The sequence below is a fragment of the Copidosoma floridanum genome, unplaced genomic scaffold (genome assembly GCF_036245765.1).
Source record: "Copidosoma floridanum isolate Cflo_tuat_1 unplaced genomic scaffold, Cflo_Japanese_pri ptg000001l, whole genome shotgun sequence".
NCBI lineage: Eukaryota > Metazoa > Arthropoda > Insecta > Hymenoptera > Encyrtidae > Copidosoma > Copidosoma floridanum.
In genome coordinates this window covers 5,091,149-5,117,324 of record NW_028321878.1, presented here as the reverse complement: position 1 = coordinate 5,117,324, position 26,176 = coordinate 5,091,149, and the positions used below count along the sequence as shown (strand labels likewise).

At 48.3% G+C, this 26,176-nt stretch overlaps 1 protein-coding gene across 1 annotated transcript; it reads right to left on the bottom strand.

Annotated features, from left to right (window-relative positions):
* Positions 1–4,117: 4,117 nt before the first annotated feature.
* LOC106647916 (uncharacterized) lies at positions 4,118–18,251 on the bottom strand. Its single transcript, XM_089589055.1, has 7 exons — positions 18,231–18,251; positions 9,442–9,616; positions 9,050–9,325; positions 6,754–8,967; positions 5,375–5,913; positions 4,915–5,152; positions 4,118–4,254 (listed from the first exon to the last, which is right to left on the bottom strand). The coding sequence occupies exons 1-7, from the start codon at positions 18,249–18,251 to the stop codon at positions 4,118–4,120; spliced, it is 3,600 nt and encodes a 1,199-aa protein (XP_089445181.1).
* Between the last annotated feature and the right edge of the window lie 7,925 nt (positions 18,252–26,176).

Here is a 26,176-nt window from a genome sequence, read left to right as displayed (position 1 = left end):
ATTTAATGATTTTCGTAAGGAAGGTTCGTTAAAAAAAAAAAAAAAACATTTTTTTTTTCATTTCATTTCATTAGATGATGGCAAATAATTGTAATTAGTGCGCTACTTACTTGAATTTGGTGCGAAGCCGCTGTACGTAATCACCGGTTCGACGTTACTTTAGATCAGAGGTGCGAGCCGCACTGAAACTCCCACGAAGTCAAAAGCGGCAGTGTGCACTTTTGCTCACCTTATTACATTGACTTATATAATGGCGCGTTATTATTGCCATCACATGCGAAAGAACGATAATAATTATAAGGAAACAAAAAAAAAACAAAAAAAAAAAAAAAAACGAACGATCGTTGTAAAGTAAAAAAAAAAAAAATGTAGCCCATCTCAACTGCCGACACTTGGAAGAAAAGGAAAAAAAAAAAAAAAAAAAACTATCGAGATAAATGATGGGCTTTCGATCGATTGTTCGCTCGAGCTTTGTTTAACTTTGAAATATATGTGCACAGGCACGCGCGTACAGGTGACCTCGCACGTGTTTTTCCAAATTCGATAGTACTTGAAACGCTACTTTTTTTTTATCTCTAATGCCATACGCATTGGATAAATTTTTATCGTGCACCAGCCGAGGAATTACAATATTTACCTTGCACATAATGTACTTAGTGAAGACACAAAAACTCGATGCACGTAACCAGTTGAGAAAAAAATAAGCTCAACAAAGAGCCAACGAAAAAGAAGAACATAACATAATAGATACAGTGCATAGAGATACCCAGCAGTAAAAAAAAAAAAAAAAAAAAAATTGACAAGCGTCGTCGTCGTCAGCGGCGGCTGCGGTAATTGTGCGGTGAAAAAATAATCAACTGCCGCGTCACGTATACACCCAACACGAGCGAGGCACTTTGCTCCTCGAGCTCGTCCAAACGAAGGTGCACGTCACCGCACGCCCTCCCGCAGACAAAGGGCCCAACGCACACCCTCCAGCAGGCGAATAACACCCAAGTGGCCTCGCCACGTGACCAAGTGCGTTCGACGCGAGCACCGCACACGTGTGCTAGTATGTCGCGGTTGTTATTTTTGTTTCTCTCTTGCCTCGTAATAGACAAGACGGTCTCGAGAGATTTTTGTACGGTTTTGCTCAGCCCGAGCTTTTTATTGGCAGTTGCATAATCGGGTGGGTGTAATCAGGTAATAAATACTGCCGGTGCCGTTATCTCCTTGGACGTTGTAACGAGGAAGATGTTACGTGCACGAGTTAAGCTTTCGATTGTAAATATGTTTTATTATAAAAGTACACATTTGAAGCCCAAACAGAGATAAAGTCACGTTGGCGAACGGCGTAAGCTCCGAAGAGTAAAACGACTAATCGGGCACCAACAGCTCTCGGGACGACGTCCAGAGGGGGCAGGTTTCTTTTGGTTTTGTACCAACTGCAGTATAGCAACGAAAAAGCAAAAACGAAACGCGGAGATCATGTACGTGCAACACAAAAGCTGATGCTGCAGATGCTCTCTGTTAACACGCTAAACGCGCTTTGGAGAGGGAGAGAGAGGGAGGAGGGTAAAATGCTAGACAGTGCACACAACGAAGGAGCACACGTCTGGGTCTACCCGCACTGAAAAGGGCGTTATCTCACGGGCGTATCGCCCTCGCGAAATCGGAAACAAAGGCTGATGGGCTTGTGCACCTCACGCACTCCCTCTCTCTCTCTCTCTTTGGTCATGGTAAGTAAGGCACGAACTGTCTGCCAAAGACATTTTTTTGCTATAACAGAGGGTAGGGCGACTGTTGGTGCAGTGTATCGTCTACCTACCCGTCCACACAACGTAACTTTAGATTTCAAACTAGAAAATTTCCGAAAACTTTTAGTCCTCGTAAAAATCACAGTTTTTCTCACCCCTGATTGGTCCTTGCACTAGACTACGCAGGTATTACACATCATTTCTATCGCTCGTAGCCCTCATCTTGCATTACTTTAATGACAATAAATATACTTGAAAACTCGTAAGTATATGTGTGGTATTCCGTCATGATGCGCGTTTCTCTGCCGATAAAAAACTCGAAAGTGCCATTATTTGCCCCCTTCGCTTGTAATGTATAACAACTCGTACGTACCAGTTGCTTCTCTACTTCCATGAAAAAGGCCAAAAAAAAAAAAAAAAAAACTCCCCGGTAAATCACAAAAACCCCATACATCACGGGAATGACACACGGCATCGGTATCGGGGGAAGAAAAGTATCCCTCATCGGAGACAGCTGGTTATTGGCTCCTCAAACGCACGGATTGGCTCTTTTAATTGGCGAAACAGCCTGAAAACACAATGTTTTACTCGCACGCGCGGGGCCCGATAAATCAGAACCTGGCCGGATTGCGAATTACCACAGCGTCGAGCTATATGGGATACGCACTCACAGCAGCAGAGCCCCTGCGAGAGTCATAAATACGTCGCTGCGAGTAATGAGCTACGAGCGCGTGTCGTCGTCCTATCTGTATATATATATAATGCACCAGTTGGGGGTATGCCGCGGATGCGGCTGTGAAATAGACTTGTATGGATGTACAAGTGTGCACATATGGGAAATACTTTCTTTTGGTGACATGCGATGTTTAAACATTTGCTTGGCTACATTTTACAGCTCCGCGGGTGAGTATTGGGTGAAAAGCAAGTCGGTAACTTTTGTGGGATTTTTTTCCTGCGCAGGTAAATATTATGTCTCTCGGTTGACTACCAATAACGTGCCAAACGCCTCAACACTTTATGTGTGCAAATTTTCAAATTCACCCTATCGGTATGCAACTTTGCTGTAGGGTGCTACTTAAAATTTAATCATAAAACGTTGAAACAAGAACTTAAAATGACGCCAGCATGTGTTTTTTACAAAAAATTTTCTTCTCCTTCAAATAAAGTATATGAGGAAGCCAGGGACGAGCGAGGAGCAGTAAAAGTGGGGTGGTTGGGCGCGCGTCCATAAAACCCGTGAATCCTCTTCAAACGGCAACAAGCCTTATCGTATATACATGCTCATGCATAGTCAGCGATCGCAGTGTACAGCCGTCATATAGTTGTATTATATATACGAGACAGTACTATATATAATACTTTAAAGCGTCAATCGCTCACATCCTTCCGCTGATGCTTCCTCGCTAGTTTATATTATTTTTATTCATACGCTCGCGTATCTGATGCTTTTGTATTACAACTGCAGTAGTGGATACGTAAGTATATGATACATCCACGCGCGAGGATATTGTAAATTGTACGCGGTATAGGTATCCACACACACACACACACACATGGAGTAAAAATACAACAAGTGTAAGAGCTTGTCGAGGAAGCAAAGGCTCTCTTACCGGAATGTAGCCGTCGGGTTGTGGCCAGTCGGCGTCCCTGTAACAAAAAAAAAATAAAGGGTTTAGGTATGGCATCGATAGCAGGAGGAATATGCGAGACTGGAGAGCTTGATTTTATTTTAAAAGTACACGGGACTTGGTCCAAAAATGGTCCTTAAATGCAGGCCATCGTGTATGACGTATGAGTTACTGTGCTTATCTTGAACTTGTTTGTCCGTTTATCCCAGTTAGTTGATTTTCATCGAATTAAACTTTGATTTCATTTTATTTTTTGGTTCACAAAGTCAGTCGCTCTTTTGAAACGAAACAAACGATTCCCCGATAATGCTGCTACCTCGAAATTTCTTACAGAAAATCTCGCGATCGAGGAAAGGAACATTGAAGGCAGCTGATAACTGCAGCTGTCACTGGATGAGTATTCTAGCACAAGAAAAAAAAAATATATGCCATTCTTGAATAACGCATAAACTCACTTCAATTTTAGAGTCTCTATAGTTCGACAAGGAGCTGACATAACTTTACAACATTCTTTTACTCGCCATGACCGAGGCACGAACACCCGAGGTGTCGTTAGATCGTGACTCTGCCACTAGACCCATTCTTACTGACATATTTTAAACTCTACCGATGAATACAACGAAATTTCTCATCTTACTTTAATTTACAAAGTTTTACAATGTACATATAAAATAAAGTGCTAACTGGGTTTGAAAAAAAAAAAAAAAAAGGAGCAGAGTAAAATTTACAGAGTCCGTGTGTCGTATTTTGCGATCATGGGAAAGGTATAGGTACTAGCCTGTGTCTTCGCTTGATGACCGGCGTCTGGGGCGTGCTGTCGTGAATAATCACTTGCGTTGCGTCTATCTCCTCGCACACCTCCTCGTCCTTTTTCACCCTGTCCGGCACATCTGCAACAAAAAGTCACGTGAGCTAGCCTCGGCGTTGTCCAGATTATAATGTGCCGCTCTCGACGCAAAGGGAAATCGGTAATCGGTTTGGGCTTGTTTTAGTTCTCCATCGTCAAGCCTCGCGTTTTCAATCACAAAATCGAGAGCAGCGCAAAGGGGTCAGTTAGGCTCTACAGCCAAGCGTTTCAATTTTAATTTGACGCGCCTCTTCGAAGGGGGAAAACCGAAACAACGGAGAAGAGGCTCGATACTTTCATCGACTCCCCGAGTGCATCGGCCTTGGACCGAGAGAGAGAGAGAGAGCTGTGATTTAAAAATCGGGCGAGCCTCTTCAACGGGCCTCTCAAGCTGACAGGTATGTACGCATCGACTCAATAGAATCATTACCACGGAATAATAATACCTGTATATACGTATATAATGGTGAAGGGCGCGCTTCGCGAGTACACACGCGTACATACGAGACGCGATTATTGTCCCCCCGCTGACGTCAGTGGGTTCCAACTCGTCCGGCTGATGTGCATTATACACCCGAGCGAGTCACTTTCCTTTCGGGAAGTAAGTAGCGCGCGCCTCTCTTCCACCGTGTACCACATAAAGATCAATCGGAGGTCGTGTCCGGGGGGGTACCCTATAAGAGAAATTTGACTGTATCGATACCTCGCTGCTGTCTCTTGGTGCTACCGGCGCTCGACGTGTCGGTGGTACGGCTGAGATCGTCCTCGTCGCCCAACAGATCGTCGATGTTCGTGTGGGCGCCGATGAACAGCGGCAGGTTGGCCGGCCTCTTGCGCGGTGCCGATCTCCTCGGCGGCGTCTGACGCGGCGACGGCACCGCCTCGCTCGACACGTTGTCGTACGGTGAGCTACGGTCCGGCGGCTCTGGAGGACTCTCGATCTGAAACCGAGGATTCTGTACTGCTCTTTTGTGTAGAAATTCATACACGGCAATGGATAATAGCTAGACGAGCGAGCGTCGACGGCCTCCACGTGGAAGCAAAAGAGTGGCGTGTCCCACTTTGTACCGATACCGAGACAAAATGTGGATATTGTACACTCCCAGTGGAGCCGTCGGCGTTTTTAAGCAAAGCGAGGGGGAAAGCACCTGGAAGAGCCGTACCCCTTCGGGACTGGCGCGGTGGCCGAGCGGCTGGTCCTCAACGGGGAACCTAGCGAGGAGGTCGGTGGTAGGTAGTCCGATCTCGAGGCGCTCGAACGACTCGGACGAGTCGGAGGTGCTGGCCGGCTCGGGAGGTAGTAGCCGCACGCCATCGGGAGCCGAGGAGGCGTCGTCCATCATCCACCAGGGCTCCTCGCCGGACTCGATGTGCCGGATCCGCTTGCCGATCGGCACCTCGCCGGCGGGCTCCTCCCGAGCGGACGAGGAGACGGGGATGACTTCCACGCCCTCGGGCACGTTGTCCGGGTCGTCGGTCATCCACCAGGCCCGCTCGCCCGACTGCTGGTGCCTCAGCCGGTTGGCGCGCTCGGCTCTTTGGCTCTTGGAGGAGCACCGCGACGAGCCCTTGTGGCCGCTGCTGTTGTTTGGGCAGCCGATCGACGGCTCGTCCTCGGGAATGTTGTTGTTATCGTCGTTGTCGTCCAGCCACCAGGCGCGCTCCCCCGACTCCTGTCGCCAGACTTTGAACTTGAAATTCCCTGTAAGTTAATTTTTTACCTCTTTATTGTGTTTTTTTTTTTTTTTTTTTTCTTTTCTCTCACCGTGTTCGTTTATTTAAGTACACCAACGTATTTGCACCGGTGATTGAAAAACAGTATTACTTTGGCCCGTTTGCCAGACACGGAATACCAGCTGAATCGTTGCATTATTGTTTTCAGCGCCGATGGACGCGGCCGCTCAACGGGTTACCGCTCTTATTGAGTACACTGTAATTATTTTTGGGGCTCCGCGCGTATTAAAACAAACATAACAGGGCGAGAGAGAGAGAGAGAGCGTGTCACGATGACGACGTGCTCCACCTCTTCCCCATAACGACCGCGTGATGTGACTCACGGGCGATTGTGTATCACCGTGTGCGTGCATGTGTGTCCTAGCGCATTTGCCAAAAAGTGGGCTAACGCGAGCTTGATTACTCGCGCGTATTTTCATTGACTATTTATCCCGAGTTCTCAGAGCCGATGAGGCTCGTGGAAACTGGAACTATAGTAGGACCCCTCCATTGCGAGGCTACAGTACTTTGATCGTTGATTTACACTCCGCGCGTTTTGCGCTTTTACCAAAGTAAATTGGTGTACACGCAAGGACAAAAAAAGCGCGCCTACATGACAAAATCTGGAATTTGGTGGTAAAACCGGAAGTCAAGAACGAAATAATCGTTATAATCGAAAAAAATTGATGCCCCGCGCATCGGTCGTCTTGGCGGGCTGCCAAAAGTTTTCAACACGTGTCCCATCGGGTGCACGATCCGACAGCAGCATCGTAAACACCGAATACTTTCACAAAAAAATGACATCCTCGAACGGTCATTGTGTTCTTACCATCGTCGGGGAGGGTCGTGCTGACGGTCGTGTCCTGGCTGACGTCGTCGTTGGTATGTTTGTCAACGCCCTCGGGCACGTTGTCCGAGTTCGGATCCAGCCACCACGGCTTCTCCTCGGACGACTGGTACCTCGCGCTCCGCTTCCTCTCGGCACTGCCCGGACCCCTGGAGTCGTTGTTCCTGCCCGAGTCGGAGTGCTCCTCGCTGCCCACGTCCGCCCAGCCACCGTTTCCGATCTCCGGGCCGCTCTCCTGGCTCTTGAACAGACCGGCCACGGGGCCCAAGGCCCTCGCGAGGAACGACTTGGTCTCCTCTTGGCTGCCACCGCTACTCTTGTTTCCCGACGCGCGCGGACTCGGGGGTGGCTTTGGCGGCCTACTGTCCGCCGACAACTCGTCCGCCGAGGACGCCAGGACGCTCGTCCTCGACGAACACCTGCTCACCTGAGCCCGGCTTCTCGCCCTCTTCACTCCTGGTTTGGACTCTCCGATCTCCTCCCCCTCCTCTTCGCTGTTGTCGTTGGACGACTCGGAAGAGCTGCACTCGGACGTAGAGACAGGCGACCTGGTCAGTTTGTTCTTGCCCGGCGAGGGGGACTGCGAGCAGGTGCTTCTCCTCCGCACGTCGATCCCCGAACTCTTCTGGTCGCCCTTGGACGATTTGTTGGACGGTGAGGACGAGGGCGTTCGGGGGGTAGACTTGGTCGGGGAGGGCGACGATCTGTTGGACGACCGGATCGACGCCTCGGACTGGGAGTCCTGCGAGCTCGCCGACACGCTCCTCTGGCACTTTTTGTGCTGCTTGCGCTCGGCCACCTGGGACCTCGAGGGATCCCCGTTTTCCATGTTCAGGGCGGACTTGCGGAAGTCCTTGTTGACGTACTTGCCCGAGCTGTTGTTGGCCGTGGCCGCTGTCACCGCGTTCTTCCCGACCATCTCGGGGATCTTGGGCACCGGGGGCTTGCGGGCGTCCGACGGCGCGGCTTGGCGCGAGCCCACTGACGCTGGTCCAGCCGGGATGAGGCTGGCGCCGCACTTGCCACCCGAAATCGACGACGGCAGGCCACTGCTCGTGCCGCAGCTGCTAACGTTGCTACTGCTGCTGGTGGTGGTGGTGGTACCGGCCGATTTTATTTTGGTCACCGGCGCCGCGCCACCACTGCCGCTGTTGTTGGCCAAAGACGACGATGATGACGACGACGACGCAAGCTTGCCACCAGCCGATCTGAGAGAGCCACCAGTTGGCACGCCGACGGCGGACTTGAGGGATCCACTCCTCGACACGCTGCCGGGTTTGCTGCTCGCGGAAGCGCAGCTGCCACTAGTGTCCGAGGCTCGACTCAAGGACTCCCTCCGGTCTTGGCCCTCGGGGACCCTCGGTGACCTCTCGCGGCTCGACGACGACCTGCCCTCACTTTGGCTGGCCACCTTGGGCGACGGGGCACGGCTGGCACTGGCTCTCGATGGGCCCGAGCTCGAGCTGCTCCGGCTGCGCTGCTGCTGGTCCCCGTGTTGCTCGTGGGTCGACGAGGGAGTCGACCTCGAGGAGCTGCTGTCCTTGGACGAGTAGCCGTAGCCACGGTTCCCGAGACTGGCACGCGGCGGGGAGGCGGCGTAGGGGCCGCTCGAGGGACTGCCCGTAAATTTTTCCAGGTACGACGAGACCCAGGGCACTCTGCTGTTGGCGCCGCTGTACCTCGAGTACCTCGACTCCCGGCAGGTCGACGAGTCATCCGAACGCTCGGTCTGCTGTTCCTGCTCCTGGACGATCTTCTTGCTGTACTCGGACCTGCGCACCTCCCGCCTCACGGGCTTTGGTATGGGCTCGAGTCTCCGGGTCCTCGTGAAGGCGGTCAGCGCGGGCGGTGGGGTCGGCGACGTGCCCCGCGTCACCACACATATCACCATCACGTCATCATCCTCGTTGCCGTTGTGTTGTCCATTGCTGTTATTATCATCCTTTTTCCCCTCGCTCGGGCTCTCATCTCGCTGCTGCTGGGCTTTGCTGGGAATGTCGTCATGGGGGGGAGGAGCCGGAGAGGCGGGCGCCTTGTTGACGGGGCTGTGAAAATTTTCCGGTCCTGCATAGCCGATGCTGGTGGTCAGCCGCTCGGGGTTGCTTCGCACGGGCAGGGAGTAGCGCGCGCTTGTCGACGAGCCAGTGTACCTCGGTAGGGTCGCCGAAGAGCCAGACGAGATGGACTCGACCGCACCTGAAACGAATGAAACGAATTTCGGTTGGGGTCATGTGCGAGGTTCAACGATTGTTTCTTTAAAATGAGGGTCGTGGCTCACTTGGGGAATTGGCGCTTCTGCCGAAAGTGGGAGTGCGGCTGTAGGTGACTCGGTAGGCCCCGGTCTTTGTGCCGCAGGGCTCGACGCTGGCGGCTCGCAGGCCTCGGTAGGCGAGGGGCTCCTTGCCGTACTCCGAGTACGAGTTGGAGCTGCCCAGGTAGGACGAGGTACTGGCTCGGCTGGAGCACCGACTCGTTGGCCGCGAGTCGCCGGTCGACACCTTGTTGCCACTGGTACTGATTGGGGTCGACCTTTCTTTTTCCGTGCCTCTGTTTGCTGAAACGTGAGTTTGGGACTTGTTCGTTCAATTGTCCAGTGGACCGATTTCAAATGATTCACATCATGAAAAAATAAAATAATGACAATAGTGTAACAGCACTTTGATCTCGTACCGTAAGAAACACCAATACTTCGTTCCTTGGTCGGTGTCGTCTTCATGGAAACTGATCCGATGCCGGTGTAATTATTCCTGTAAGTGCCGAAGCTGCCTCCCGTGGGCGTACTCCTTCCAAAAGCGTTGCCGCCACCGGCGATGCCCGATCTCGTTCTGTAAGACCCAGCATCGCTCTGCAACGAGAAACCTCGAATTATCCTTCATAATCTCAATGTCACGTGATTACATATACATATGATACCTCGCGTATTTCTATGGTGAGAATAATTTCTTTGGGTTGGACAAATGATAACGGAGTGGCGTTAATTAGCGCCAACGAGCGGTTTAACGATCATCATAAAAAGTGTTTATCGAGCTCTTTCGAAACTCGTTGCAGCTATTGAGGGAGAGTGGGTACGAATCTTCCCTGGGTTTTATAACGAGCCTTGGAGTAGCATAGCGCATCATAGACAGTGTGGTGTACACCCATGGAAGTAGGTCACAGGGAGTTTGTGATCTTCACCCAGAGCCTCCTCTTGCGAGCTAATTTTCAAAATATCTTCCTCTACCACTGCTCGCTCATGCATATACATTTATGTGTACTACATATCTGCTGTTATAGACTCCTCAGCGAATAGAGGAAATTCCAAAAAAAAAAAAAAAAAAAATTGACCTGCTTTTGTTCTTTGCTAAATAAGAGGTCCAAGGGATGAGAGTTTGGAGGATGGATTCGATAACATCCGCTCGGAGTTGCGACGGATCTTGCAAGATCCAGGCATCTCCGATTTCATTGGCCAAGGAGCACGTGGATACAGTCGACTCGTTGCGTAATTCCTGTGAAACGGAGAGGGATACGCCCTGCCTCCGACGAAGACGCTGTGGCTGATCGTGATTCTCCGTGGAAAAATATATGTTGCCTACCTACATCCAGCGACACGCGAATTTACACATGTAGAGAAAGCAGATGGTTGGTATTGTACGCGTGCGATAACATCGGCCTAATCTGCGGATACTCGTGCTGCATTCGTACACGCGGTATGGAAATAGAGCGAAAGAGCCACAGGTTTCTTCGACGGGTCCGTTTCTTCACTGCCCGTCCCTACAGTACTTCCTGACCTGTTGCCGGCAATTACGTATTACATTTATACACTAGTTTTCTCAATTTAATAAAGCGGAGATCGGCTTGATGGTTTTACCGATTTTTCCGTTTCATGTCCAGACTAATGAGCTCCGATGGACGAACAAATGAGCCTTCGTGGCCCGTGTTTTACACAGTATACGATGAACGCGGCCCATACGAAAAATCCTTTGACACTCGGACGCGCGAAATCGGCGACGCGGAGCAAAACGAGACTTGACGAAAATAAATCCCGAGAGGCCCGCAATTACATTAGTTTCACGGAGACAACGAAGTTGCGTCCTATAGTCGGTGCGTATATTATATTTGGTGCAACATGAAACTCGAGCCAGCACAACAACAGAAAGAACTACGCTCCGCGGGAAATAATAATTTGTTCGATTAACGTATGAAGTTTGGCAAGTTGCCCTCCAACTGAAAATAAACGAATATCGCACAGTTGTGCCGACAGCCGCAGCGCAAAGGCAGTCGAGAGTAATAACCTTTTTGCTCTACGATTGTTTGTACATGTGCACGTCTGTAAAAAGAAGTTGCAGACTCCCCAACTTTGCTGCCTTTGTGGATTCTTTCCCACTAAACCTATTAAGCTTGGCTGAGACGGCGGGAGAAAAAATACTTTTGTTTTTTTGCATCACCAGCTGTAAATAATGAATTGTTTTAATGGAGACAAACGGATAATTCGCGAATTACTGGCAAAACGCAGCGGGTGCGTTGATCAATGCACATATATAATACAGGTGAATCACCAAACTTTAAATTATTTGCCAATATAGGTGTAGAAACCAATGATTCGACTGCCAATTGTCCTATTCAAAAGCAACGAAACGATCAACCTTTAAATTTATAGCAAATTGTGATGATTGAGTGCAACCGGGAAAGCATCCAACCACGCGTTCGGTATAAACTTGAATTAATAATACGATCGAAATAAATAATCCAGTGCATGTGATAATACACACTTGTGCGTTCACTTCATTTAACTTCAAGGTAATAAGCCACTGTAGTTGTGGATAACAAAAATAAATCACCTTAAAAACATATGATGCCAGTTTAATCACCCGGTTATTATCACGTTGTACCTCAGGACCAGCAGGTGCATTGCACATATATATATACTGTAGAGCGACTTTCTCTCTCTCTCCAACTCTCGGGGGGTGCTCGTTTGCGCTTATTCACGAGTTATCGTGGTAAACCTTTACACCAGCTGGGGCATCTGTAACGTATGCGGTGGATGACTTATATGTATATTGTCTATACGTTTTCGACCCAGCATGTATTTGTGTCCTTGGCTACAACACTTTAGCCCCGATCTGACGGGTCTAGGGTGTACACTTTCAACCCGATTCGAGAAAAAAAGCCAACCTCGGGCGTTACGTTTCAATTCAGCCGTAAAGGGGTCCGTTGTTTAAAATCATCATTGCCGAGGAAACGAGATGGTGCTCTTCGAGTGAAAGCGAGCCGGTTATCCTTCCCTTCCGTTGTACCCTCGAGGGGAGACGTAGTTATGCTAATGCGTGCCCCCGTAAAAGTGCGAGCCGATAATGGAATAAAGTCTATCGAGAGAGACTCATCCCCCTGAGCTTGAGAGTGGTTTTTCGCTCGATTTGTCCGGATTTTTCATTGGTTGGATTGGGGGGAAAAAAACCCATATGAAATTCACTCTTGGGGCGCAGGGATCCACAATACATCACACTTCCCTTACGAGGTACACATTTTCGCTGAATTGAAATCGACGTTCAATATCTCGCGTATCGGGAACAAGAGCGGGGAGGTGTAAGTATCACAAATCAGAGAGGCAGAGTGAGAAGTTTTTTTCCTCCTCCGCTTTTGGACCGAGGCTCGGCTTCGGATGGAATTGATACGAATGGTCCGAGTAGCGATTCGGCATTTATCAATCCCATGGGCACGTACTACCGCTTGTCCGTGCTTCGTCGGTGATGGAAAAAAAAAAAAATCATCAGACGTGTTATTCTCGATTGTTTTTACACCCCTTCGAGTGGTTACACGCGGTGATATCGCATCCTTTTCATAGTACGTGCGCCCATCCTATCTTTAAAACAACTGCAAGTACGAAATATTCGAGGGTAAAGCCATACTTGGGTACATTGCCCGCAGGTTTATGACAAATCCACCCGATACTGCTCTATCGTCCATAAAACTGGCTGTATACAGTAGATGAGGATAAGCACGTGGAGGACTTTTCTTGCTGCGAGCGGAGGGAAGGACGTGGTGTACTTATATGCGGAGTTGCGCGTCACGGCAAAAGATACGGCAACTTTCTCGAACAGGGTCAGGAGGCAGACGGGCGCTGGTGTCTTATACATTGGGATGCTCGGGATGGCGTTACGACAAAATTCTATTGTTCTCACTTCGGTAAAACGAGATGTTTTTTTTTTTCATATCTCTTTAGCACTATACATCTCATCGGCAGAAGAGGAGGGAAGGTGTCTCGTTGTCTCGAGACTTGAATATTTAATTCACCTCACGCAGCGGCCCTTTCAACTGCAACGACAATGGTAACAAAAAGCAATCGCAAGCGATCGCCTCGATGGGCCCCCTTCCTCGCTTCTATTTATAATTCCTCGACCAACCGCCAGATAAGCTGTCCCGAGCATTACAGGGGGCCATTTTCATCTCCAGTCCAAGTGGCGCCTGCGTCCAGTGCCAAAGATGATGATTATTAGCGCGAAGCGCATCACCAGACGCGGCTGATTGAAGAGCAGCTCGATTTATTATTGTAATTTACGAAGCGAGTCTAACGGCGCGCGTAATATCACGCTGACGTTGTGCGTTCGTACATATATGCCTACTTGTCGAGCGGACAGTCGCTCGTATTGTATTCGAGCTTTTGATTTGTGTATACACGTGAAATTCGACTCCGTCGTGAAAGAGTGCGAGGGTGCGCGGGAGATCGAGGCTGTGGCGGGAAATTGATGTTTGCCTTCGGGAGCTTTCCGAGAACAAGCACGGCGTTATTAATTTTCGTTGAGCCAGTAGATCGGGTCCGGTGTGGTAAGGCGGTGTCTATGCGCGTGTTTATTTGTACATTTGTATTTTTGTAATATTCAAATATATACACTAAGAGAAAAATATCATAAAAATTACTGTGCTGGAATGGTAATTTGGTGTCACTCCGCCGTCTAGGGACTTTTTACTTCGGGGCCAATCTAATTTTTACCAATATTCCGGACAGTAATTTCTCTTGGACAAACAGTAAAAACTGTACTTACAACAAAAGTCACTGTCCTAAACACTAAAAATGATTGTTCTCATAGCAAAAAGTCTCTATAAATGGTCAAACAGTACCAGATTGCCATTCTAGCACAGTAATTTTTACCATATTTTTCTCTCAGTGCAGCGTTGTAAAAGCATTCAGGTTACCTTGGAAACAGATGTTCTTCGGGAGCGATGAATGTTTTTAAGAGGATATAACGAAAACCTATGGACCATACAATACATCGACTTCGTCCGTGCACAATGGCCAGAAATACGGAGATTTGCGCGTATAACTTGATGGTTCTTGGCACACCTCCGCAACAATACATATATGTACATGCGTCATACCCCAGCCGAGCGAGCAACTCCCGGCGACCGAGTCTGTTTAGTCTGTCCTGCTTCAGCACCACCTGTTCAATTAATTTTTGATTTATCGCGGTGATCTTTCAACGGACCGTTTGATAATTTTCACTTTCTCATAAGGTATACGTATACGCGCGTTGGTGAGAAATACACGTGGCCGAGAAATAAATCACTCGCTACTCCGTGTATTCGCGCACTCGAGGCAAAATACTTTTGTCACTTACAAATTCACCTCTAATAACATGATAAGAGCACGTGCAGCAACGTAGCTTGGTCTGACCATTTACATGGCTCCATTTAAGCTAAGCAACACTTAGCACCTTGAGCTTTTCCTACACAAGAGCGCAAGGCGATGAAAATCAGATGAAACGTCCTTCGTTATACGCGTGCGTGTGTGTAAGGTACAGAAAAAAGCTCCACGTGCGGATGATCATTTTCACCGATACGCTGACAATACGTCAGTGGTGTAATGTACCTCGCGTGAGCCATGTTACCGGGACCTGTAGGAGGAAAGCAGCGGTGTAATTGGCTCTTGGCCAGAACGACGAAAGGCAAAGTAACTCCGTGGCCGAGGCGATACCCGTTTCGCTGCGTTAGCTAATGAGCCCAAGTAACTTGCGAGAGCATAACTGGCATAAACACGTAGACAACGAGAATAAAAATATATGTGGGTACGACTCGTAAAATTTCTTTTTTTTTTTTTTTTTTTTTTTTTTGCTGTTGTTTTTTTGAACAAAAGGTGTGATCTTGAGGCAGGTTTTTCTTTCAAAGGTTTCAAGGTTAAGCTGTGCGTTTTTTCACGCCCCAGCTCTTCTTCCCGGCAACCCTTCCCCGTGCATGGGTGACATAAATTCGCTTTATGGTCGGGCTGTATTTTCGTGCCCGTGGGTGGTACCTCCTCCCTGGAGATCGAAATAGCCGAAGAGAAGAGAAAACAATTGAGATCACCACGTGTGCGAGTGTCAAGAGGCTACGGGGTGCCATTTACTCGGTGGATCGCCCCGACAATTGTGGGCCAATTTAGCGGGCCATGAGTTTTACAAAAAATGGCACTCAAATGGTCTGAATGAAGTATTTACGTGTTCGTTCTCAAATCATCGTTTTGCTGGAATTGGTACGTATGTGAAGAAAATCGTTTACATCTGCTGATAAAATCTCGTTGTACATATATGTGTATACCCAATCCGCCTGTCAAAATAATCGTAGGCCTGAAAAAGTGGGGAAAAAAGCCTTAACCGTGGCGCGTCACAAAATACCAAATTCCCTGTAAATGGCGCCCTAAATATCCAGTCTGGTACACACTCGTTATCCCAACCTCGTCGACTTTTTGCCCACGCGGTCTATTATTCTCGTAGCCGGGGCCAATAGGGGGTATTTCTTCCCACCGGCAGCCACCTCCGATATACGAGACTCGTGAAATATTCAAAAGCCCATCAAATCCGCGTCCCCGGCAGTTTTTCCATCCACCCCCACCCCGCGGCATTGCTGCTCTATTATCCTTTTCTTCCACGCACCGCTAATAAATACTCGGATGCTCCGATTGAGCCGGAACAGAGCCACGATACACACCCGCTCACGAAAATCTTCTCACGCGCGTCGTTTTCGTGCATGCATCTTCAATTAACTCGCGCTGGGTGCACAACTCGTTCGCGAGAGCAAATGTAGCGTTGCATTGCGTCAATTAATATGAAATATGGGTAAGCAGGAGCTTTTTTTAATTTTCGCCGGTTTGTTTATTTTTGCCAGTCGGATTAGTTTACCGTGGCTGTACGGGGGGGGGAGTAGCAGCCACGCGTGTAAACAAAATTGGAAGAGTAAAGGGGAAAAAAGCAAGAGAGAGAGCGTTGTGTTTTCCGCTCGGCAAATCGTTAATTCTGCGATGCTTTGGGAGAGAGGAAAGGAAAAAAAAAAGGTAGTTGCTCGAGCAAACAAACGGCCCGTATGGAGGCGGGAGAGGGCCTCGGGGTGAAAACCCATGTTGCCCGTGCGTCGGGAACCCGATACCGCGGCACTCTATGGGCCGCTCTCTGTTGCCGTGGTGTGTACGGCGTGTTGTAGTTCTACCGCCTCGTGGATTTTGCACAATGGCAGGGGAAAAAAAGCTCTCGGGCCGAAGTTATGTTCTCGCGGGGGAACGGCGCCCTAAGTGGATTTCGATGGGGGTGGGGGGGACTCGCTGCCCCATCTGGAAAGGTTTGCGGGAAAATCCATTTTTTTTATCGCTCGTGTCGGGCTGTAGGCAAAAAACTTTGGTCTATATTATCCAGCTCCGTTCTGCTGGAAAGCAAGAGAGAACGGATCGGTGGATGGGAAACGAGACGGAGAGGAGCACATTGTGAAAAAAGATGGGGACGGTGTCAGGGCTAATTTTGATGTACAAGCCAGCCTCTCTTTTCCCGTCGATTCGTTGCTCTTTCTCTCCACCTCGTGCATACATACGTACGAATAAATAGCCCAAGCGCTGACGTGACGGATTCTTTCTCTCCCGTGTGCGAGCTGTTGATTTTTGTCGCTCGGTTTGTATATATGCGTGGTGACTCGTACTTTTGTGGATTTTTACTCCCAACCCTGGGATCACCGTACTTGTCAATATTTTGCTCCTCACTTTATGTAGTTTTTTTGAGGCACGTGAATTTTCCACGAGCCTCTCAACTCATAGGATGTATCTACTGTTGCGTCGCCTTACCATACTCGGCTTGTTCTACTTTTTTTTTTCTTTTTTTTTTTTTCTTAGTTATTACTCAACTCGTCTTTGAATTGTAAAATGGTAAAATAATTAACAGTCTGGATGAAGAAAAAATCACGCAATTGTCCGTAAACACGTTGTCAGCTGCAGTGCGATTAACCAAGATGATATATTTCAGACCAGCCCAGGGCAGGGCTCGCTGATCTAAAATTTTTCTCTCCCTGACGTCCGATTCGTAAATATGAGTATGACCAGACGTCTTAAATACTCTCTTTAAGAAAAGCCCACTATATGATCGGAAGACTCCGAGTATGCACGGCACAATCGTGTATACAATTATTATACGAAAGGCTCGAAACTAAACTGTTGGCTTGAGGATATTTCAATGGAAGCCAATCAATGAGCCGAGAAGATTGAAACGAACATCTCGTACGCAGAGGACAGCGAGATTATCATCGATCAGCGTCACGATCGCATCAAAGTCCACTGACACGCGCCACGAGCAGCCTCAACGCGTGGGTGTGCACGTATAATATATACCTGCTGTGCGAGGGGGACCGAGAAAAAGGTGACTCTCCGAATTACCGCTGTTTTGTAAACAAAGCGCGCGCGGCCGGTCACGTGCGTCTGTATGAAGAAAAAGCACACACACACACACTCGCGCGTCCCCTTTCACCCGCGAATAATGCGATGACAATGCTAAAGATCGAGGATTACGTAATAACGCCCGCCGATGGAAGCCTCATCGTTACTTACTCCGCGCACAGCTGATATTGTTACTGCAGGCATCGATGAAAGACATAATATAAGGGGGGGGGGGGGTGCGTGTCTTTTACGTATGTAGTTGCGTACAGGAGAGACAAAAGCCATGAGCTTTTCGGTGAAAAGCCGAGCGATTCGGGTTGGGCTGTGGGGTTCCACGCCTCTCTTTGCTTTCCTCCGCTTGCCTCCCCCCCCTTCTCCGCCGACTATACCTACGTCTGGGCTATTGGCAGAAAATAGATACCGGAGCGATTCGCCCAAACGGCCAGGAGAGCTTGCGGCTCGCCTCTCGTTGATCTAAAATCATACGGACTCTCTCCAGAGAAATTTTTTCCTTTTCTTCCTTCATATGGAACGTAAGTACATTACAATCAGCTCTACGTTTCTTTTGTTACCGTCGTGATGAAGTATATCGGTAAGATGAAAATGCACGAAATATTCATCACCCGTACGTGAAGTTGGCTTAATTTAACGAGAGCCTTTCAAGAGTATTCCGATCGAAACAATGTGTGCAGTCTGTACAATAGAATATCCTGCAAGTAGCAACAGGGGTAACGGCACACGGTGAAGGGCTAAACGCGCGCACTTCATTCGGAGTGTGCTGGACGCAATAAGTTAAAAAAAAAAAAAAACAACAACTTACGTAATTCCTGAAGGACGACATGACTCGAGCCTCGAGTTCTTATCCCAGCACCCCGACCGGAGACTCTGCAGCACTTCACCGCAAAAAAGAATTTTTGTTTTCACGTCACGCGAACGAACCAACAACATAGAAACTAATGAACGATAACAGCATAAGCAGTCACTGCGATAATAGAAACAGCAGCAACAACAACAGCATCAACAAGAAAACTTGGAAAAACAATCGTCGAGGATGACGAAAAAAGAAAGGTCCTCCTTTCTGTCCCCACGTGTGTGTGTATCGCGGGCCACGCGTGTCGGGTCCAAGAAAGAGAGGCGCGAGAGAAAAGTCACACACACACATGTACCGGAGGAACCAGCGCGGCCGACGCGATATCCTCTCTCTCGCGCTCCCGGCGGCACACACGCAGCAGAGGGTACCGCTCGCGGCTCGAGATACGTCGACGCCGAGGGACCCGGCGACCCGACCGGCCGAACGCCGTTTCCAATCTTTCTTTCTCCCTCGCTCCGCCGCACCGGCCGTTCATTCGCGCTGTAGGCCCTATTTTAAGAATAGCCTTAATCTTCCCTCCCTCCTCCTTCATCGCTCCCTTTAAAACATGCTCGCTCGGCCCGAGCCTACATGCGTGTATATAGCCACGGATGCTTGGGCTGGGACGTATCTCTCTCTGAATGCTGCTATGGCGAGCCAGTCATTGGGTGCTAGGGGAGGCGCGGAACGGCCACTCTGTTGGAATAAAAAGCTCGTCTGTCGATGTGTGCGTGCGTGACAAGGGATACGTATGGGTGTATAGGATGATGATGCTCGCAAGAAATTGATTTCTACGAAATCGATGACTCGGTTGGTGTTTTTTTTTTTTTTTTTTTTTTTTGTTTTTTTTGTTTTCGTCTTTGGAGAGGCTCAAGCGAGCATTGAACCGAGCCGTGGTGTTTGTTTTCTTTTTTCGCTTTTTCTTCTCCTTCGCGCGCTCCCGTTCGCCCTAGCTTTTCGCGGGGATATTTAGAGCTGGTGGAGGGGACGAGGGAAAAAACAGAAGTTGCGGAAGACGCCGTGCGGGGTTACAAAATCGTTGTGCTAGCGTGTAGGGAATTTGGCCGAAGAATTTCAAGGGGAGTTTCCCGAAAGGTTGACAGGACTGGGCCGAAATTGATTGATCTTCCGAGTCTCTGGTTTTTTCGGGGCTACAGGTTCGCAAGGGTTTTTTTACGATTCATCTGAATTGCTTTAGGAGTGTGTGTTGCACAATGTATCCAAGTGTACATAAATCGTATGTATTTCAATGATTTTAAAGCTCTTTTGTTGGGCTACGGAAGAATAATCTATTTGAAAACGAATATTCCCAAAAAATTAAAGGAACAACCAAGAGACGAGAAGTTGTCAGGGAACTTCTCTTTCGTTTTTTTTTCCTCCCCAAAAAACTTTATGAGTAGCAAGATTGTTCTATTAATTCGATGAAACTTGTAAATCTCATTGGCTCGATACGACCCTCAGTTGCTACTGACGACGCACGTGAAGCAAAGTCAGATGGACGAAAAAAAAAGGGTTCACGCGAGTTTCGGAAACGCAACGGGGACAAACTTCCGTTTGCGGTCGCGTAGCCGAACCAGAATGGCCCCAGCGACGAGCTGCGGTTTCTTTGTGCACGCCACCGTCGTCAACCCTTTCGATTTGACCTCTCAACTTACGCGTACAGTCGCAAATGAAATTCGAGGATCCCAACTTTTTTTTACCAACTTTTTCGTCCCTTTGGTATCTGAAATTGGACGGTGAAAGAAACAAGCAGTGGTATCGAGTTTCATAATAAACTGTTGCGATTACAATTGAACACCCAGTAAATTTTTAGTCGTCATTGGTTTGAGCATTTATTTAAATTTTGTTAATTAAATTGTATTCCAATTCAACAATGTACTTAATTGTCATTTAAAAGGGATCCAACTACATTCCTACTTTAAACTAAAAAAAAAAGTTATTAAATGTACACTTACGTATTTCAAATGCCAAAGTTTTAATGAAAATGTTGTAAAAATAAAAAACTCCAGACGTTCTTGCATTGCATGAATGAAAAAAAAAAAAAAAAAAGAAATAAAATAAAAAATTACTCAAGTAAAAAATACAGATTCATCTTTGACCAGTGAGCATCTACTTTACTTTTTCTAATCGCATCTGATTGTTATTTTGCAACATTTAGATTAAACGTGCCTGGATCCCGAGATAGAAAACGTTCAAGTGCTGCCAGCACTGAGCGCTCCTCGCAACTCGTCTCCCATCGATCCTACGCTCGCACCATCGGCCAGTACGCCCACGAGTCGAGCCTCCCGGATAACCCCAGCAGCCGCGACCCACCTTCGCAAGCTCTTCGCCAGATGTCGCTCGCGACAGCAAATTCCGCAAGCCAACAAAAATAACGCGAGTATTTCGTAACGATCTAATAATATCGTTAACCAACATACCCGCTTATAAATAGGAGCGGTACGCCCGTTCGGCCCAACTCGCGCAATATCATCTCTCCCCGCGTATGAATCACCGGGCGTTGCGCGACGACGACCCTTTGGACCAAAGGTACCCCAATGTAGGACCCCATACGTTGCCGATGACGGGACCGAGACGCTGCTTCCAAAAACCTCGAGAAAATTTCGCTTTGACCAGAAATAAGACACCCGCAACTCGCCCAGCTGTATCCATCCCCACGAGCCAGCAATAAAAGTATCAGCGCCGAATTCCGTGTACCCTGTACCTCCCACCCTTATACGAGAGCTCAGATTCCTCGCCTCGAGTGATTATTGTACCCTCGGCGAAATCTCTCTCTGTATTGTCTGGGAGCGATTCTCTCCCCGAATTCCTTCCGCCTTTTGTTTGTTTGGCCATACGCGCGTCGATGGTAAGCGGATCGAAGAGAATAAAATCCTGTACATCCGCGGTCCGGCGAAAAACGCGAAAACCTGCATTTTGTACGTGTATAGGGTTGCGCGCAAAGGCCGCCACCGCCGCGTGCCCCTAAAAATAACGCAGCCAAGCGAGCGGAAATATTTTCTCCGGCGAGCGAAAAGGCCCGGCGTGGAAATAGAACCGGTTGCTCATCTTGTTTCTTCTGGGCGTCCTTTGACGCAAAAAAACTCTCTGCCGATCGGCAACACCGGGGTGGAGTTCTCTGGAGAAAAAAAAAAAAAAAAAAAAAAAAGTAGAGAGACAGCGAGGTGCATTGCGATGGGTGATACGGTGCAAAAGGTGTACGAGGCGAGGGGGAAAAGGAGCTCTGATATAATGACCATATATTAAAATACACGGGCGACTCGGCTTAATAATCGGCCGAGGAACGCGGGCGCGGCTGCCAAGATCGCGAGAAAATAACTCGCCTCTGTGGCTTTCGCTCGAGCTTTCGGTGCTTGTTTGCTCCACGCGCGCATATCTCGCGGATAAGTGTGTGATGCTCTCTCGTGGGTATATACATTTGCACGTAATATGCGCCCGTGGAGTGCCGGAAAAGTCTCTCGTGCGATCGCGCGTTTCGTTTGTTAAAATAAACGTTTCCCGTGGAATTCGCGTCTTGGTCTTTTTTTACGCACCGAGACGAGAATAGAGCCCCGTTTTTCACGTATACGGCATCAATATATGCATATGCTTTTGACTAGTCGACTTTTCCCAGGAAAAAGGCAAAATAAATAGCCATCATCGAAAAGATCGGTCGTTCGCGAGAACTTCCAAGGTTGATGGTTACCTACTACGAGCAATTTGCAAAAACTCTTGATGTAATACGTTCAAATTTTAGAATGTATTTTTAATACAAGATTTATCAACAAACGATCAGTTTTACGCTTTCTCCGGAGCTCTGGACCATAAATTTCTTTCGAAATTCGTACCGCCTAAGATTAGAACACGCCAACTACATCCCGATATTTGTCGCTGTTGACGGTCTCGTATATCACGAGATGATACTGTTATACGCACCATCGAATGGAAACTAATTGCTCACTCCAATCTCATTGCGAGCCTCGTGAAAAAATAACGAGAAACCGTGAATTGAAAATGTATCAGTGGGTGAGAAGCACTGGGCAACGTTGAGAATTTTTTTTTTACTTGGAATTCCCTGGGTCGAAAAAGCTCTCGATATTTTCAGTTTCACCACGCATAAGAAACCTCACAAACGTACACTCTCTCGTGTGAGTGCCTTCTAAAATTGTTTTTCTGAAAAAATAATTTCATCCCTCCGTTTGGCCTGCGAAAAATGTACTGAAAACCAAAAGTTTGTCGCACAAATATCCTGGAGGTGCATGTACACGATTTCTCGGGTTCCAAATTGAAATTTTCCCTCAGCTCGGAAAAGCCTCAAAATAACGTTTTTTCGTGAATTCCAAATAATTGCCCAACAGGGTATAACGTGGCATGCACTACTTTTAAAATGACGAAACTTGGACCGTGACTCATGCTCTTGATCAAAAAATAATACCCCCGAAACCACTGACAAAAGAATGAGTGGAGAACAAAAAAAATCGGGCATTGTTTTGACTTTGTTTGGATCTACACCGCGTGCGAAGGGGGTGTTGGCGCAAAAATACACCCGATCGAAATACAGTACCCCCCCCCCCCAAAGCTGCAAAAACCATGAAACCCAACGACCGCGTCCCGGCGCTCCGGTTTCTCGCCTTTTCATCTCGCACCAAACCGCTCCACGGAACAAGTCACATTATGCTCCTCCGCGCGACATTAATTCTATTTCCAAACCCTTGGGCGCGCTATATTCGCGATTAATCGGCCCGTACCACCTAAAACTTCGCGCGCAATTACAACATCTTTATTTCGGGGTCCACGTGAGCGCACTCGCGACGTTAATTTTCACGCGAAATGAAGAAATTCGCCATCGCTCGAGTTCGAGGGTGGTGCAAAAAAGCTCCCCATGATTTCTGACACGGGTGCTCCGGAGAAGCCGCGCGTGCCAAGTTTACTCACCTCGGCGCTAATCGCGACCGTAATTGCGCTTGACCCCCCCCCTCTTACAGCCAAATGAAGTAAAACAAGGTGGGTATGCAATTAATACTGCCCTCGCGAGCGAGTCGGTAGAGGGTAAACAACGAGATTACCTACAAGCTGAAGTGTTCATGCGTATGCGGTAAATCTCTCCCTTTCGCGCGTGAGGTGCGAAACATGGAGAGAAGTTTCGTCGCAGCGGCGAATAAATGTACGCGGAGGCTCGCGAATGGGGTGTCAAATAACGATTTCTGGTATCGATCGATCGGCAGAGCACGTGTTTATAAACACACGCGCTCGGGCCGAAATTCAAGATTCGTATACGTGTAGGCGAGCGCCCACACGCACGAGAGAGATCCAGCCGAGCGGTAGAGGGGGTGTGTGTGGGGGGGGGTTGGTGGAGCGTATATTTAGAAAATTGGGCCAGCGTGCCTGCCTGCCTGCCCACCGAGGTAGAGATGAATTTTCGCTCCGCACACACGCGCGAGCGTATAAACCACGTACGGCGAGTTCTTACTGTTATCGAGGAGCGCCTCGACTGCCGAGCAATTTCGTACGAAGATATGAGCTCCACTCGATTGGACCATCGCGCGAAGCACTTCAACTTTGTAATTTTTTTTAATGGGTCTCGAATCGCTTCGCGTCTGGCCGTACTCGTCTGTTTCTACTTGGTCTCAAACAATACGGCAATGCAAGTGGGACTCTTGTGCCTTTCTTTTTTTTTCTTTCTCTCTCTCTCTCTCTCTCTATATATGAACCTGAAAAACAACGGGAGTACAAACGGAAGGAGGTATTCACGCGTAACTGGCAGAGGGAAGATGAGAGAGAGAGAGAGAGAGAGAAAGTGGCGCGGAATCAAGTCAGGTGCAGGGTAAGCGCGACGCGGGCACAGCGATAAATCAGCAAATAGGCGGGGGCAAGCGAGCGCGGAGGCAAAAAAGAACAAATTTCCGTAATGAATGGAAGGGATGAATGAAGTATGTGCACGCGCTCCTCCCCAGCCAGGTTTCGAAAATTGTGCCGCGGGACGCGATGAAATATTCCGAGAATCGGCTTCTTTTGGGGCGAATTCTCGTTTACACTTTGATTACTCATACATACAGGTACATGACAATTGATAATAACAGCTCCTACTTTTTACCGCCAAACCTGATGTTGTAATAGGTACAGTCCAAAGAAAAAAAAAAAAAAAAAAAAAAAAGTTGGAAAAAACGAAGGAGCAATTTTCTTAGCAGCGGCAGCTACGTCCACAGCGCACGCAGCCGCGGGACAAGAGTAGGAGGAAAAGGAAGAGGAGGAGAAGAAGGACCGATCCGGAGAGCAGGAGAGTCGAGGAGTCGTGCGCGTACCGAGCTGGCCTTTCTCTTTCCCTCTCGTGGGAGCGAATCTCAAATTACCCGTGCGCCTCTCTCTTGGGGATTTTCTTCTTGTTCTTGGTGCTCGAGCACCGCGTCTCTCGCTCGCGCTAGCCATCGGCGACCTTTTATAGGCGGCCTGAGGCAGTGGAGGGAGGTCAAAGAGGGGCAAGCCGAAACCAATGCCTCGGAAAACAATCCAACGGATTCTGGTATTTTAATGTACCCTTTCGACCTTCCTTCTAGTTCGGGCTTTGTTTTTTCATCTGATTTCGGTAGGTATCGCGAGAGATATGACGTCTTTGGCGTTTCCTCAATTCTGAATCTGAAATACCCTTCGATAGTTGTACATACCATAGCTTCGTTACTTATTTTTTTATTTTATTTTTTTTCCATACGTTTTAGCGTTTAAGGATAGTTTTTTTTCTTATAGATTATTTTAGACAGTTATAAGAAAGTACTTATCTCATGTATTTTTTTATCATGTCATTTATTCCCGATTAAAAGCGTCACAATTAGTCACAATAGCTTCAACTACAGGAGTCATACCTGCACCTGAGCAAAAAGTGTCATCTCAATTCAAGATTCATCCACTGAAAATAGTAGCGTCAGTCATGAACTTTGTCAGTGGCCAGTTGAGTCATCGACTTGAGGCACTCGTCGACTGTCCAACGGTACCAAATCTGTTTACCAAAAATATTGGCAGAAGCTCGCAACGCCAGGTGACTGTACCGAGAAAACTGCTTGCACATATTTGTCGGCTCTGTCACCTCTCCCTGAAAATTTACCATCCGACATCAACTCTATTGGCCGCTCTCATTTATATATTATTTATTCATGATTCACGGGCTAAACGTAATCATTAAAAAAGACCCTACGTAACATTAAAACATTCATCTCGGGTGAGGATTTCCGAAAACAGTATATAGGTACAACAGTAGGAGCTTGAGGTGACGGTAGCTATTAAAACGCCATTTGAACGTCCAAGTGACACCCACTGGATGCATGGCCCATTGACCACAGAGTAATGGCCCCGGCGATTGAGAGGCAAGTACCCAACGAAGGCAGTAACTATCGCCTCACTCGAAAACTCATCGTCGTCGTCGTCGGTGTATCAATAAACACACACCCCCGCCCATCGGAGTCTCAATGACGCGCGCGTCAGACGCTCTCTGGCCCGCCATCGCTTTGGAGCGGCACTTATCCCGCTGTACAGCCGGTGTAGGCAGTAATTTTAGGCACCCCGTCCCAGAGATAACTCGCTGATCGGGCGTTGAAGCAAGAAACAGAATCCGCCCACGTATAGAGCACGAGATCGAGAACCAAAAAAAAAAAAAAAAACACCAGAAAACGAAAAAAAAAAAGAGCAAGAAAACGCTCGCCCTTGCGACGACCACCGTAGCAAAGTGGGGATCCTCGGCACGGGGATCTAGGGCGCATGCGTCCTGAGATCGGCAAGCCCGAGGGGGCCATGGAGGAGAGAGCGGCCGGCGTCCATCCCCACGCTCGAGCCAATGAAGTACAAGCCGAGGTAAGCATTGCACTTGGGACGAGGCGTGCGCGCACGGAGAAAAAGAGAGAGCGGCAGATAGCAGCGGCGTAAGGGCAAGAGAGCGCCGAGCGCATTAG